This window comes from Nerophis lumbriciformis, linkage group LG03, assembly GCF_033978685.3.
Source record: "Nerophis lumbriciformis linkage group LG03, RoL_Nlum_v2.1, whole genome shotgun sequence".
In the NCBI taxonomy this organism is placed as follows: Eukaryota; Metazoa; Chordata; class Actinopteri; order Syngnathiformes; family Syngnathidae; genus Nerophis; species Nerophis lumbriciformis.
This window is the reverse complement of record NC_084550.2, coordinates 9,837,501-9,850,893: the sequence shown is the minus strand read 5'-3', so window position 1 is coordinate 9,850,893 and position 13,393 is coordinate 9,837,501. Positions and strand designations below refer to the sequence as shown.

Here is a 13,393-nt window from a genome sequence, read left to right as displayed (position 1 = left end):
ATATATAGCGCATTTATCCGGATCGACTACAGCAAGCTGTGAAAACGGACACATTGACTTGAATAAAAGCGTAAAGAGTCCGCCGCCGTTGCGACTACGCACAGCGGCCGTGGCGCTTCCTCTGGTATTCAGGGGTCCCTCTTCTACCCAGGAACCTCTACTCAGGAACCGCTGTACACTAAAGCATACCTGCCAACTTTTGAAATCAGAAAAACCTAGTAGCCAGGGTCCAGGGGCCGCAGGCCCCGGTAGGTCCAGGACAAAGTCCTGGTGGGGGGTTCAGGGGGGCGCAAAATGATTATTAGCATTCAGACTGGTTAAAATGTTGCTAAAACCATCACTTTCTATCAGTCACAGTGACTTTTCAAAACAAAAATATTACAGCAAAAATCATATGGGTTGATTGACATGTTTATTCTGTAAGCTAACTTCAATAGTTTGAAATTATTTTGACAGTTAATGCCAGTTATCCTGTCAACCTTTCACAAGACTTCAATTTGTTAATTGAAAGTATAAACAGTATAAACACTTTTTACAGTTAACAAATGGTAAAACAGTACTAAACAATTCCATAAAAAAAAAAATTGGTGTCATTGTTAACGTTCTGTCCAAGCTTGTATAATCTACTGCCTTGTTCAATTGTAAAAAATATTCTGTGCCTAAAATTCACATTTCTATCACAATTATCATACTGTAAACATGGTAAGCTAACTTCATTAAAATTAATAGTCCTGTCAATAGCATGGAATTACAATTCAAATGTAGTTTTTTTGTAAGCCTTTCAAAAGAATTCAAAATATGAAAAATTAATGAAAATTAATCTAAGCCATCAGACACTTGAAAAGTGGCACATCACATCTCTAATGTAATCATTTTAACTTTTCAACAGAAATAGCACTGCAAAAATATTAAGGACATACTTCTGTATTTTGGTAGTTATGCTGTCAACATTTAACAAGATTTCTTCAACTTGGACTTGAAAGCATAAATAGTATAAACACTTTTAACAGTATAACAGTACTAAACAATTCCAATAGATAACATTGGTGTCATTACCTTTTTGTGGCTAAAATCCAAATGTATTCTATCAGATTGATCATACTGCAAAAATGATATGGTAACTTTATGATAAGTTTACTTCATTAAAATGTAATTCAATAGCATCATAAATAAAACTTCGGCATTTATCACATCCAAAGAATCTGTTTGGGCGACGAAAAACGTTGAAAGTTTTCCACTTGTATCGCTAGCAACGGCATTAGACTTGTGTTTTTTTGTCCCAACGTGGTCTTTTACATCGCTAATTCCTCCGTGTCCGATCGAAAAATCTTGTCTGCACAAGGTGCAATTCGCGTAGTTTTCACCCTTTTTGGAACGGATAATTATTCCCGGATAGGCTTTTGAATATTCTTCACGGAATGACTGCAGTTTTCTTTTCGGTTTAAGACTCGTTTGCGATTTTTCTCCGGCTGATTCCATGATCGTTCGCTCGTTTGGAAACAATGGCAACTGGTGCCTCGTGCTTGGCAGCGGTGCTGTAAATAGCCTCGCGCATGGCATTCGGAATGGCTCGATAGGAAGTTACGGGAAGCAGTGTCGATTGTCATTGTTGTTACACGATTTCGTGAATAAAACTTAAAAAAAAATTTTTTTTTTTAATTAATGAAAAACGTATTTTTTATCACTGCAACCGTAACCCGGAATAGGTTGATGAAAACCGTACTAATTACGGGAAAACCGGAGTAGTTGGCAGGTATGCTAAAGGGTACACATTGGTGCGTATATTTTTCTGATACCTCAAGTTGGCACTGTTATGAAACACCCGAATTTGCCCTCATAAGTCAGGTTGATTTTAAAAAAAATACTCTGTCGCTCTACAAAACACCCGCTGTAAGTTTTGGGTGTTTGGCCTAATCACTACAACATTTAGTACACACATTTAAAGAAGTGACAAGCACACGTGTGTAAAATTTTAGCGAGATTGGTTGAAAAACATGGCCACCATTGGACAAATTTGTTATTGCTGGGGCATGCGCGAGACATCGCAAATAACTGTCCAGAAGTCATTGACCACTTTGAAGGATATCTGTATTACATGTGTGCTAGCATGTCTTCTGTCAAAGCTCACAAACGTCATTTATAGTCATGTTAGTGAAGCACCAACCTTCAGCGAGAGAGCATTGATGGAGAGCTCCATAGCTTGTGGAGAAGTACTGGATTGACTACTCTGGAAGAACACCTGGCATGGCTGCAGTACTGTGGTTACGTTGTTTACCCTCTTCTCGCTCAAGAAGGGACATGCCACAACCTAAAAAACACAGACAGGTTGATTAAACACACTTTAAAGAAACTTTAGGATGCAATCGCAACTAACCTTAAGATCTTGGATAACGGCAGTCATAGTTGAACTCTCTGTGTCATTTTTCATGACTAGTTCACAATCCGTGGTCATCACCAGGGCCAGTGTCTCGGCACTCGTCAGGTCGGCGACAAATGCGATCTCTGGGTTTCGCACCACTACGTTAATCACCGTCTTTGACAAAGTGGCCGGAGCAGCAGCTGAGAGCAAAATGACATGCATAGATATCAAACTAAATTGTTCTGGGGGTCATATTTCCAGAAAGCTAGGGACCACAGGATCAGATTTCTTCCTTTATTATTATTGTTGTTTTGTATATAATGTCAATGGCAGGCTCTGCTATGCTTTCACATTTGTACCTCAAGAAATTGACAATAGAATAATACATCAAGACTAGAGATGTCCGATAATATCGAGCTGCCGATATTGCCGGCCGATAAATGCTTTAAAATGTAATATCGGAAATTATCGGTATCGGTTTCAAAAAGTTAAATTTATGACTTTTTAAAACGCTGCTGTGTACACGGACGTAGGGAGAAGTACAGAGCGCCAATAAACCTTAAAGGCACTGCCTTTGCATGCCGGCCCAATCACACTAAATCTACGGCTTTTCACACACACAAGTGAATGCAATTCATACTTGGTCCACAGCCATACAGGTCACACTGAGGGTGGTCGTATAAACAACTTTAACACTGTTACAAATATGCGCCACACCAAACAAGAATGACAAACACATTTCGGGAGAACATCAGAACAAATACCCAGAACCCCTTGCAGAACTAACTCTTCCGGGATGCTATAGTATACACCCCCCCCCCCCTCAACCCCGCCCACCCCAAACCCACCCACCTCAACCTCCTCATGAGCATTAGGAGCTACTGTTTTGAGGCATGTAAACAAAAAATAATGCACTTTGTGACTTCAATAATAAATATGGCAGTGCCATGTTGGCATTTTTTTCCATAACTTGAGTTGATTTATTTTGGAAAACCTTGTTACATTGTTTAATGCATCCAGCGGGGCATCACAACAAAATTAGGCATAATAATGTGTTAATTCCACGACTGTATATATCGGTATCGGTTGATATCGGAATCGGTAATTAAGAGTTGGACAATATCGGAATATCGGCAAAAAAGCCATTATCGGACATCTCTAATCAAGACCAATATGTTCACACAATTCTAAGATCCTCTATATTAGGGGTGTCAAACGCGTTTTCATTGAGGGCCATATTGCAGTTACGGCTGCCCTCAGAGGGTCGCTTGTAACAGTGAGTAATAAATTAATATAAATGTATAAGGGTTCATCTTATGATATTGTTACACAATTGCCGATGCATTTGATGAATATTTTATAATTTTTTTCTCTGTCAAAATTTAAAGAAAAAATACATTTAGTAAGAAAAGATAAAGTACTTTGACGCATGTTATTTCCAGGCTTTTTCAGGCCAAATAAAATGAGGTGGTGAACCACAGAAAATGGTGTAGCGGGCCAGCTCTGGCCCCTGGGCCTTGAGTTTGACACATGTGCTCTATATCAGTGGTCCCCAACCTTTTTGTAACTGCGGACCGGTCAACGCTTGAATATTTGTCCCGCGGACCGGTGGGGGGGGGTTGTATTGTATTTTTTTTTTTTTTTTTTGTCATAAAAAAATACAATTATATGTGCTTACGGACTGTATTCCTGCAGACTGTATTGATCTATATTGATATATAATGTAGGAACCAGAAATAATAATAACAGAAAGAAACAACCCTTTTGTGTGAATGAGTGTGAATGAGTGTAAATGGGGGAGGGAGGTTTTTTGGGTTGGTGCACTAATTGTAAGTGTATCTTGTGTTTTTTCTGTTGATTTAATAAAAAAAATAAAAATTAAAAAAATTAAAAAATAATTAATTAATTAATGTATTTCTTGTGCAGCCCGGTACTAATCGATCCACGGACCGGTACCGGGCCGCGGCCCGGTGGTTGGGGACCACTGCTCTATATGACAGGAGCAATGTGCCACTTGTAATGGCCTACAGCAAAAACGCGACTCACTGATTTCCATCGATGCAGCATGTGAGCTGCTCTTGTCTCCCAATGCAGCGTTGCCCTTGGCTTGGGGCGTCTCAGCAAAGCCTTCCTTGTGGGCGTTGAGGAAGACATTGGCCACCGCGAGGAGGAACTCCATGCTAGCGCACAGGTACACGTCCTGAACTACCGTGTCCAAGGAGAAACCTTCACGGCCCTGCCGATAGTTGACCTCCACCATCATCTTCTGCTCTGCACCGGGACGCAGCGCCATCATCCTGAAGCGGATAATGCAAAGGTTCAAGCAAAATAAAGGATTTGAATTCAATACCACAATTAGTTTCTTGCAGTAGGCATAACCTTCATGGAAAGTGATACACGAGTGCATTTGCATCTTCAGTACCTTGGGGAGAATGTGTTGCTTGTTGGCCTCGTGTCATCGAGAAGGCAGGTGGATAGTCGGACCAAGGCCTTCATGGTGGTATCGGCGAACATGGTGACAGAGGTGGAGATGGTGCCCAGGGCAAACTGTCCCAGCTTTAGCAGGTTATCATGTGGGTCCAACAGCTGAGTCTAGAAAATCATGAACGCCATTATTTTTACTTTTTATGATCTAAAATGGAATACATATTTTTTGTACTCAAAATTCTACAGACAATACCCCATAGAGATGCGCGGTTTGCGGACACAACCGCGGAGTCCGCGGATTATCCGCGGGTCGGGCGGTTGAAATAAAAAAAAATTAGATTTTAAATAGATTCAGGCGGGTGGCAGTTAAACCAATTCGGAAATATATATACATAGTTAAATGTTGTTACCCACATACGAAAAACGAGCAGGCACCTGCAGCATATGCCACAACAGAAGAAGAAAAAAAAAAAGATGGCAACGCCGGCAGCAAACGTGGTACGCGACAAACTAAAAAAGGGAATACTAAAGACCAGGGGAAAAAAAGGCCAGAAAAGTTCAGCGTGGACTCGTTTTTATGAGGTTGTAAATCAGGATGATGGTAATGCTGGCCTCGTGATTTGCAAGAGCTGCGACGCTGTTTATGTCTACGACAGTCACAAAACCGGGACATCTAACATGGTGCATCACATTTGTGCAAAAACCCCGAACCTCCACAAACACCCTGAGCATGAGCAGTTTCGTCCGCCGTGATCCCAGAAGAGTGCCACAATATGTTAAAACAAGATAGAACGCAGCTGCCTGCAGCAGTTTGAGTGGCGCGAGCGCGCTTGGAGGTGCGCTCAGCGCGGCTCCCAGATGATTGCGCACTGGTGTGAGTCTGGGCCGTGACAGCGTGGCACGCATTGAATGTCTCTGCTTCACTGGATCAGTCTCCTTTCTTTAACAGGCAAAAGCTTTATAACCTCACTAATGCCTTGCATCGTCTGTATTAGATATATATCAACGGGTGGGTGCGGGTGGGTGCGGTTTTGATAAAATGTTAGTTCGGGTGGATGGCGGATGGGTGACGACTTTTGTGATGCGGTTGCGGATGAAATAATTGCCTATCCGCGCATCTCTAATACCCCATAATGACAATGTGAAAAGTTGTTTTTCCCGCAAAATTATTACAAATAAAAAAGTGAAAAAATTTAAATAAGTATTCACAGCCTTTGCTCAATACTTTGTTGATGCACCTTGGGCAGCAATTTCAGCCTCAAGTCTTGTTGAATACAATGCCACAAGCCTGGCACACCTACAGTCGCGGTCAAAAGTGTACATACCCTTGTAAAGAACATAATGTCATGGCTGTCTTGAATTTCCAATACTTTCTACAACTCTTATTTTTTTGTGATAGAGTGATTGGAGCACATACTTGTTGGTCACAAAAAACATTCATGAAGTTTGGTTCTTTTATGAATTTATTATGGGTCTACTGAAAATGTGAGCAAATGTGCTGGGTCAAAAGTATACTTACAGCAATGTTAATATTTGCTTACATGTCCCTTGGCAAGTTTCACTGCAATAAGGCGCTTTTGGTAGCCATCCACAAGCTTCTGCCTGAATTTTTGACCACTCCTCTTGACAAAATTGGTGCAGTTCAGCTAAATTTGTTGGTTTTCTGACATGGACTTGTTTCTTCAGCATTGTCCACATGTTTAAGTCAGAGAGGTGCTCCAAAGAGGGATGGGCAGAGAGGAATGGAAGAAACTGGTCAAAGATAGGTGTGCCCAGGTTGTGGCATCATATATAAAAAGATTTGAGGCTGTAATTGCTGCATCAACAAAGTATTGAGCAAAGGCTGTGAATACTTAAGTACATGTGATTTTTTTTTTAGCTTTTTATGTTCAATAAATTTGGAAATAAAAAAAAAACCTTTTCAATTTGTCATTATGTTGAGGACAAAAATGAATTGATTCCATTTTGGAATAAGGCTGTAACTAAACAAAATGCAGAACATTTTAATGCACTGTACCTGTGTTAGAGGGGCTTCTATCTAAGGGGGATTACCTCATTCCCATTAGGCTGATACAGGAGCAGTGACATGGAGTCAAACTTGAAGTCAAATTTCATGGTTATCTTGAGCCTGTCTTCATGAGCCTCCACAACAGCTGCAGTCACCACCGTGTTGCCTAACACCACAAAGCCACCACGGCAAATGTAAATTGTTTTTAGTTGCTTACTTACCAGGTAAACAAAAACATCAGTTGAACAGTTCCATAGCGTAATATTTTTCAGCAATTTTAAAGGTAACTGCACTTTCTTATTATTTTGCCTATCATTCATAATCCCTATGTAAGACAAGAACACACATGCTTGTCTTTTTTTAATGCATTCTGATTTGTAATATAGAGCAGGGGTCCCCAACCTTTTTTGCACCACGGACCGGTTTAATGTAGGTATTATTTTCAGGGACCGGCGTTACCGCTTGTGCCAGATAAATACAGCTAAAATAAGTGCATGAAAAATGCAAGTCACTATAACTCTGAATTAGTGGGAGCGTGTTTCTTTGCAATGAGATGCAGATGGAAATCAGCCTTTGGCTACAATCTGTCACATTTATATTTGATATGTTCATTAATGTGCATTGTATCATATTACTCAGTTATAACAACCATAACAACTTCCTATGAGGAGTTTTATTGTACATCTATCAAACCAGCTTATTGGTGTGTCTAGTGCAGGGGTCGGCAACCCGCGGCTCCGGAGCCGCATGCGGCTCTTTGATCACTCTGATGCGGCTCAGCAGCTTACTTGCTGAACCCCCCAATTTTCCCGTGAGACTTCCGGATTTCAGTGTCTCTCGCAGATAACTCCGGGATTAATATTCACCGAGTTTCACCCTTACAGTTATAATAAGGGCGTGCCATGATGGTACAACATTTGACGCTCTCTACAATCTGTATTAACAGCGTGCCAGCCCAACACTTGTTATACAATATACATCTTCTGCTTGCACACGTACGTGACAGCAAGGCATACTTTGTCAACAGCCACACAGGTTACACTGACGGTGACTGTATAAAACAACTTTAACACTCTTACTAATAATGCGCCACACTTTGAACCAAAACCAAACAAGAATGACAAACACCCAGAATCCCATGCAGCCCTGACTCTTCCGGGCTACATTATACACCCCTGCTACCACCAACCCCCCCCCCCCCCCTCCCCCCTCTGTGCGTCGTTGAGGTGGGCAGGGTTTGGTAGCGGGGGTGTATAATGTATCCCATTAGAGTTAGGGCTGCATGGGATTCTGGGTATTTGTCCTGTTGTGTTTATGTTGTGTTACTGTGCAGATGTTCTCCCGAAATGTGTTTGTCATTCTTGTTTGGTGTGGGTTCACAGTGTGGCGCATTATTAGTAAGAGTGTTATAGTTTTTTTTATACCGCCACCGTCAGTGTAACCTGTGTGGTTTTTGACCAAGTATGCCTTGCTGTCACCTACGTGAGAAAGCGGAAACACCATACAACGTGTGGCTGATCAGGCACGCTGGTTGTAGTGGGCGATATATGCTGTACCATCACGGCACGCATGACGCTGACAAGCGCCATTCATTTAAAACCCGCGTGCCGCACAAGCTTTCAAATTCCATATAAAGGTGTGGGCAGCGTGTCTGAGACCCCTAGTTTATACATAGCACAAAGCAAAAAAAAAACTTTGTATGCAGTGTTAATTCATTTAAAATTTCAAAAAAAAATTTGCGGCTCACATTGTTTTCTATAATTTGCGAAACTGGTCAAAATGGCTCTTTGACTGGTAAAGGTTGCCGACCCCTGGTCTAGTGGGACAGGCCAAAGTTAAGTCGGAGAAAATGCAGTCCTTTATAAATGATTTCATGTTTCTCTGCGGCCCGGTAGCAAATGCTTCACGGACCGGTACCGGTCCCCGGACCGGGGTTTGGGGACCACTGATACAGAGCAAGTACGAGGCGACTGACAATGAAGCTAATGGGAGTCATCTACTGCGCCCATAATTCAGTTGGTCTTGGTCACTATTCAATCTGTACTTACTGCTGGCTCCTGGGTTTCCGGAGCTGTCCGAGTCTTTGTTGGGTTCGGAGGCGTCAATAGAATCAAGTGGACAGTTGGGGGAGGCGATGCCAGAGGTCTCCGTGAGATTTTCGTTGAGAATCCTGAAAATAACTATCATGTCATCCTGGCTGAGGATCAACTGTTGGGAGAAGACAGAGAGGATTGAAACTTGTTGATTTGACAGCAAACAAAGAGGTATGCTCATATTATTACTTACACTCAGCGGCTTGAGGTGCGCTGCAATCGCAATGTCTGGGATGTGGCTGTACCAGCCTGATGAAAGATTTCTCATAATGTTCAGGTCGAGGCACAGTGGCTTTAGCAGCTGGCTCTCGCCCTGGAAGCCTCCATCAATGAATGTGGTTCTGTACAAACATTCAGCACAAATACCAATACAATCAATTTGTAACAAGTAGGGGTGTAACGGTACGTGTATTTGTATTGAACCGTTTCGGTACGGGGGAATCGGTTCGGTTCGGAGGTGTACCGAACGAGTTCACATACTAGCAGCGACCGGGCTAGGACAACATGTAAAAGCCAGAGCTGGAAGACCCTCCTGCCTTGTTAAGATCTCCCGTTTGGGAACACTTTGGCTACGCGATACAACAATGGAGGACGGAGGTTTGCCGACATTGTTCAGCAGCTGCTTCTGACAACACGTCAAACATGTATGTACCTTTCCTGCTTCCGGCTCCCAGACCGTAGTCGAGGAGCGCAGGGGAGACACTTCTCCAGGGCCGATGTATTCTCGGGGGCAACACCCTTCACTCTACCCGGCAGTGGGTCTCCACAGCTCCGGACTCCAGGGTAAATGACGAGTCCGGCGATTAGTTGCAAATCGTGGCTTTATTGAGGTCTTGCACACAGCCAATTCAACAAAACACTAGCCACTCCCCGCACTCACGCTATCGCTCCCTCACCTTGCTCGCCCCCACACTCACCTCACATGCTGTCACATATTAAAGGGCCACACACACACACACATACGCTACTCTCATAACACATGCTAACCCATTTGAAGCGTCACCACCGCATTCAAGCAGCCTCTCATTGGCGAGTCAGGCAGGGCTAAAGCAATAACAAATGTTTTTTATAGCAGCAGATATACATTAAGTCCATCTTGCATTAAAGACTAGATTTTGACCCACTTCTATGGTGGAAGAACAATGAGCCCATATAGCCTCTTACTACCAAGTTAGCCAGGCTGGGGGGGAAAAGAAAAGTTAATCTGAGGCTGAGTTGACTTGAAACTAGGGATGTCCCGATCCAGGTTTTTGCACTTCCGATCCGATACCGATATTGTTTTTGCACTTCCGATCCGATACCGATACTGACCGATACCGATACTGACCGATAATGGCCTATCCGAGCATGTATTAACGTTTAAAGTTATTTAGCCTACTTAGTTGTCAGAATCATGTTGAAAAGGGTTTTAGTACTCTTGATAACAACTAGCCAGCTGAATTAGGTGAGTTTGAATAATACACAATGGTTGGTAACAAGAAACTGACCTGTTTATTCAAGGATAAACACAAAATAGACAAAATTATACATGACAAACAGAAATGGCATCATTGAACTAGGGCTGGGCGATATGGCCTTTTTTTAATATTGCGATATTTTAAGGCCATATTGCGATACAAGATATATATCTCGATATTTTTCCTTAGCCTTGAATGAACACTTGATGCATATAATCACAGCAGTATGATGATTCTGTGTGTTTTGATTGATTGATTGAGATTTTTATTAGTAGGTTGCACAGTGAAGTACATTTTCCGTACAATTGACCACTAAATGGTATAATAAGTTTTTCAACTTGTTTAAGTCGGGGTCCACTTAAATTGATTCATGATACAGATATATACTATCAGATATATACTATCATCATAATACAGTCATCACACAAGATAATCACATTGAATTATTTACATTATTTATAATCCAGGGTGTGGAGGGGGGCGCCGGATGTAAGTGTCAAAAAGACAGCCAAAAGAGTTTGATATGAGAATAAATCTAAAGTTAAAATATAGGGTAGAAATGCATCCATTTGCAGGAAATGTAGTCTTGATTTTCAACATTTTCTTTTAAGGCTTGCATGTCTACATTAAAACATTCTTCTTCATACTGCATTAATATATGCTACTTTTAAACTTTCATGCAGAGAAGGAAATCACAATGAAAAAAATCACTAATTTTTTCATACGGTGTTGATCTGGAAATTTTTGCCTTGCCATTTTGATGGTGTGGGCGTGTGGCACCGAATGGAGATAAGCGTCTCGACAGACGTTGTAATATTTGAACAATGATGACGAAAACTGTTTTCTCTGTCGTGTCCGTGTGTCGAAAATTGTTATGCACTTATTTTTTTATTTGATTTTGTGCGTGGCATATAATTGCTATGCGCAGAGGACTTTTAAACAGTGCGCAATTGCACAAGCGCGCACCTTAGAGAGAACGTCGGTCACACGGCTGCGCTAGCATCACAGCTAACGTTAGCCATGCTGCTACCTCTCTGCTCGGGGAGGACGTATACGTATGTGACGTATGACGTGACAGTATGTGACGTGTGTAAGAAGGTGCGCTTGCTGTCTGTGAGAGGGAGACACAGAAAAGAGTGAGAAGAGCCTGTCGTGTAATGCCAGCAGCTAAAAGCAACTGCGTTAGAATCCACAGACATGTGGATGTGTTGAAGGTGTGCTGGAAAATGCGGAACGGAAATTATAGGGAGCAGCAGAAAAGTGGAATGTAGTATTTAAATAGGTGCGTTGGAAAACACGGAGCAGAGTTGTTTTTTTTTTAACTGGATCTGGATCGGCATTTTCCCATGCCTTGCCGATACGCATTTTTTTGCAAATATCGGCGGCCGATCCGATCCAAATATCGGATCGGGACATCCCTACTTGAAACTGTTTAACGTTGCACTTTTTATATGTAGAAGAAAAGTTTTGTCATTTTATTTAATCTGAGCAACAACTTGAGGCAGTTTAAATTTGATTAACGTGGACCCCGACTTAAACAAGTTGAAAAACTTATTGGAGTGTTACTATTTAGAGGTCAATTGTACGGAATATGCATTGTACTGTGCAATCTACTAATAAAAGTCTCAATCAATCAATCAAAAAAAGCACTTCATATGTAGAAAGGTTTTGTTAAGAAACCATTCTGAGCCTTATCTTATTTAGTTTTTATTTTATAGATGTTGACCACATTAACCCTGGCAATGGACCCTGTGTGTATATGTATGTTATGCCATTGTTTACAAATTTGGTAAATAAATAACCAAAAAATTTATATTTTGTTGTTTTCTTACTGTACCGAAAATGAACCGAACCGTGACTTCTAAACCGAGGTACGTACCGAACCGAAATGTTTGTGTACCGTTACACCCCTAGTAACAAGTCTTTCCAAAGATAAGATAAATGGATGCCTAACCTGTACATCTTGAGGTCTGTCAGCTTGACTTCAATGACGTCCACCACAGGCGGGACATTGACGTTGCTTTCATAGGGTTGCGTGGCAAAGTGGTTCTTTACAGACAGGAAGCCCAGGTCGCCCACCAGGACGTTCCTGGACGAAGAGGACTGAGGGACGAAGATGATAGGTGCATTCAAGCCGACGTTGAGAGAAATCCGCATGCTCCGCCCTGACAGCTCCTTTACGCCTGATGCTGCCTTCTCGGCTGCCTGCTGCGTTGCCTCAGCCACAGCCATTTTAGCCTCCTGGAAGTTGTTTATAAATGCCTGCGCAATAAATGTTTCAAAGTTGTAGTAAAAGTAGAGGTAACAGCCATGCCAGATAGTGGTGGAGTTGTTCATTCTCACCAGTATGGAGGAGACAAACTTGTTAAGAAAGATGACCTGAATGCACCCTAAAGTCATAGTGACGGAGATGTCAACTTGAGACATGTCCAGGTAGGCGTCACCCTCTGTTGCACATGTATAGTTGACCATCTGGAAGGCGAATACCTCCTTGTCTTCTATAGACACAACCTTGGAAGATAACCAGAAAACGTTAAGCATATTGCAAGAATATACACTTCAGGTGCTATTAAACTGTTGGTATGGTTGGTTGTACCTTCTTATATAAGGCGGTTTCATCACAGTCAAAGATCGCAATGTTCTTTAGGTTGACCAGGACCTTTGTGTCTTTCTTCCGCATGAAAACCTCAGAAACAAGGCCTGGGTAGTTGGGGAGGGGGACATGACAAATGAGATATAACTACCACCTTGTCATTTCACAGTGTAAATAACAAACATTAGGCCAAATTAGGCTTGCATTGAATAACCGTGACAGAAAAAGCTACATATTGGCTGCCGGTCCCCCGTTGTGCAAAATTGACTTTTTAATGACGATCCAGTAGTATGTGTTCCTAGAGCCTGTTTATGAGAAAAACATGAGAAAAAACAATAATTTCTCTTTGCCCCACTTTTGAGCAGAAGAGATGTGGGGGGGTTAGGTTTGGTTGATATCAGCACTTCAGTCATCAACAATTGCATCATCAGAGAAATGGACATTGAAACAGTGTAG

The 13,393-nt window shown here is 41.9% G+C and overlaps 1 protein-coding gene across 3 annotated transcripts in view; it reads right to left on the bottom strand.

Annotated features, from left to right (window-relative positions):
* The window catches only part of vps13a (vacuolar protein sorting 13 homolog A), a 113,976-nt gene that overhangs the window by 57,804 nt on the left and 42,779 nt on the right, over nucleotides 1-13,393 (bottom strand). For all 3 annotated transcript variants that reach the window (XM_061933291.1, XM_061933275.2, XM_061933284.2), the window contains exons 31-40: nucleotides 12,941-13,044; nucleotides 12,688-12,855; nucleotides 12,299-12,606; nucleotides 9,081-9,228; nucleotides 8,843-9,002; nucleotides 6,839-6,960; nucleotides 4,782-4,951; nucleotides 4,406-4,656; nucleotides 2,375-2,559; nucleotides 2,165-2,308 (exon numbers count right to left, since the gene is read on the bottom strand). In XM_061933291.1, the coding sequence (XP_061789275.1) occupies nucleotides 2,165-2,308; nucleotides 2,375-2,559; nucleotides 4,406-4,656; nucleotides 4,782-4,951; nucleotides 6,839-6,960; nucleotides 8,843-9,002; nucleotides 9,081-9,228; nucleotides 12,299-12,606; nucleotides 12,688-12,855; nucleotides 12,941-13,044 (1,760 nt within the window). The remainder of the gene's footprint in view (nucleotides 1-2,164; nucleotides 2,309-2,374; nucleotides 2,560-4,405; nucleotides 4,657-4,781; nucleotides 4,952-6,838; nucleotides 6,961-8,842; nucleotides 9,003-9,080; nucleotides 9,229-12,298; nucleotides 12,607-12,687; nucleotides 12,856-12,940; nucleotides 13,045-13,393) is intronic.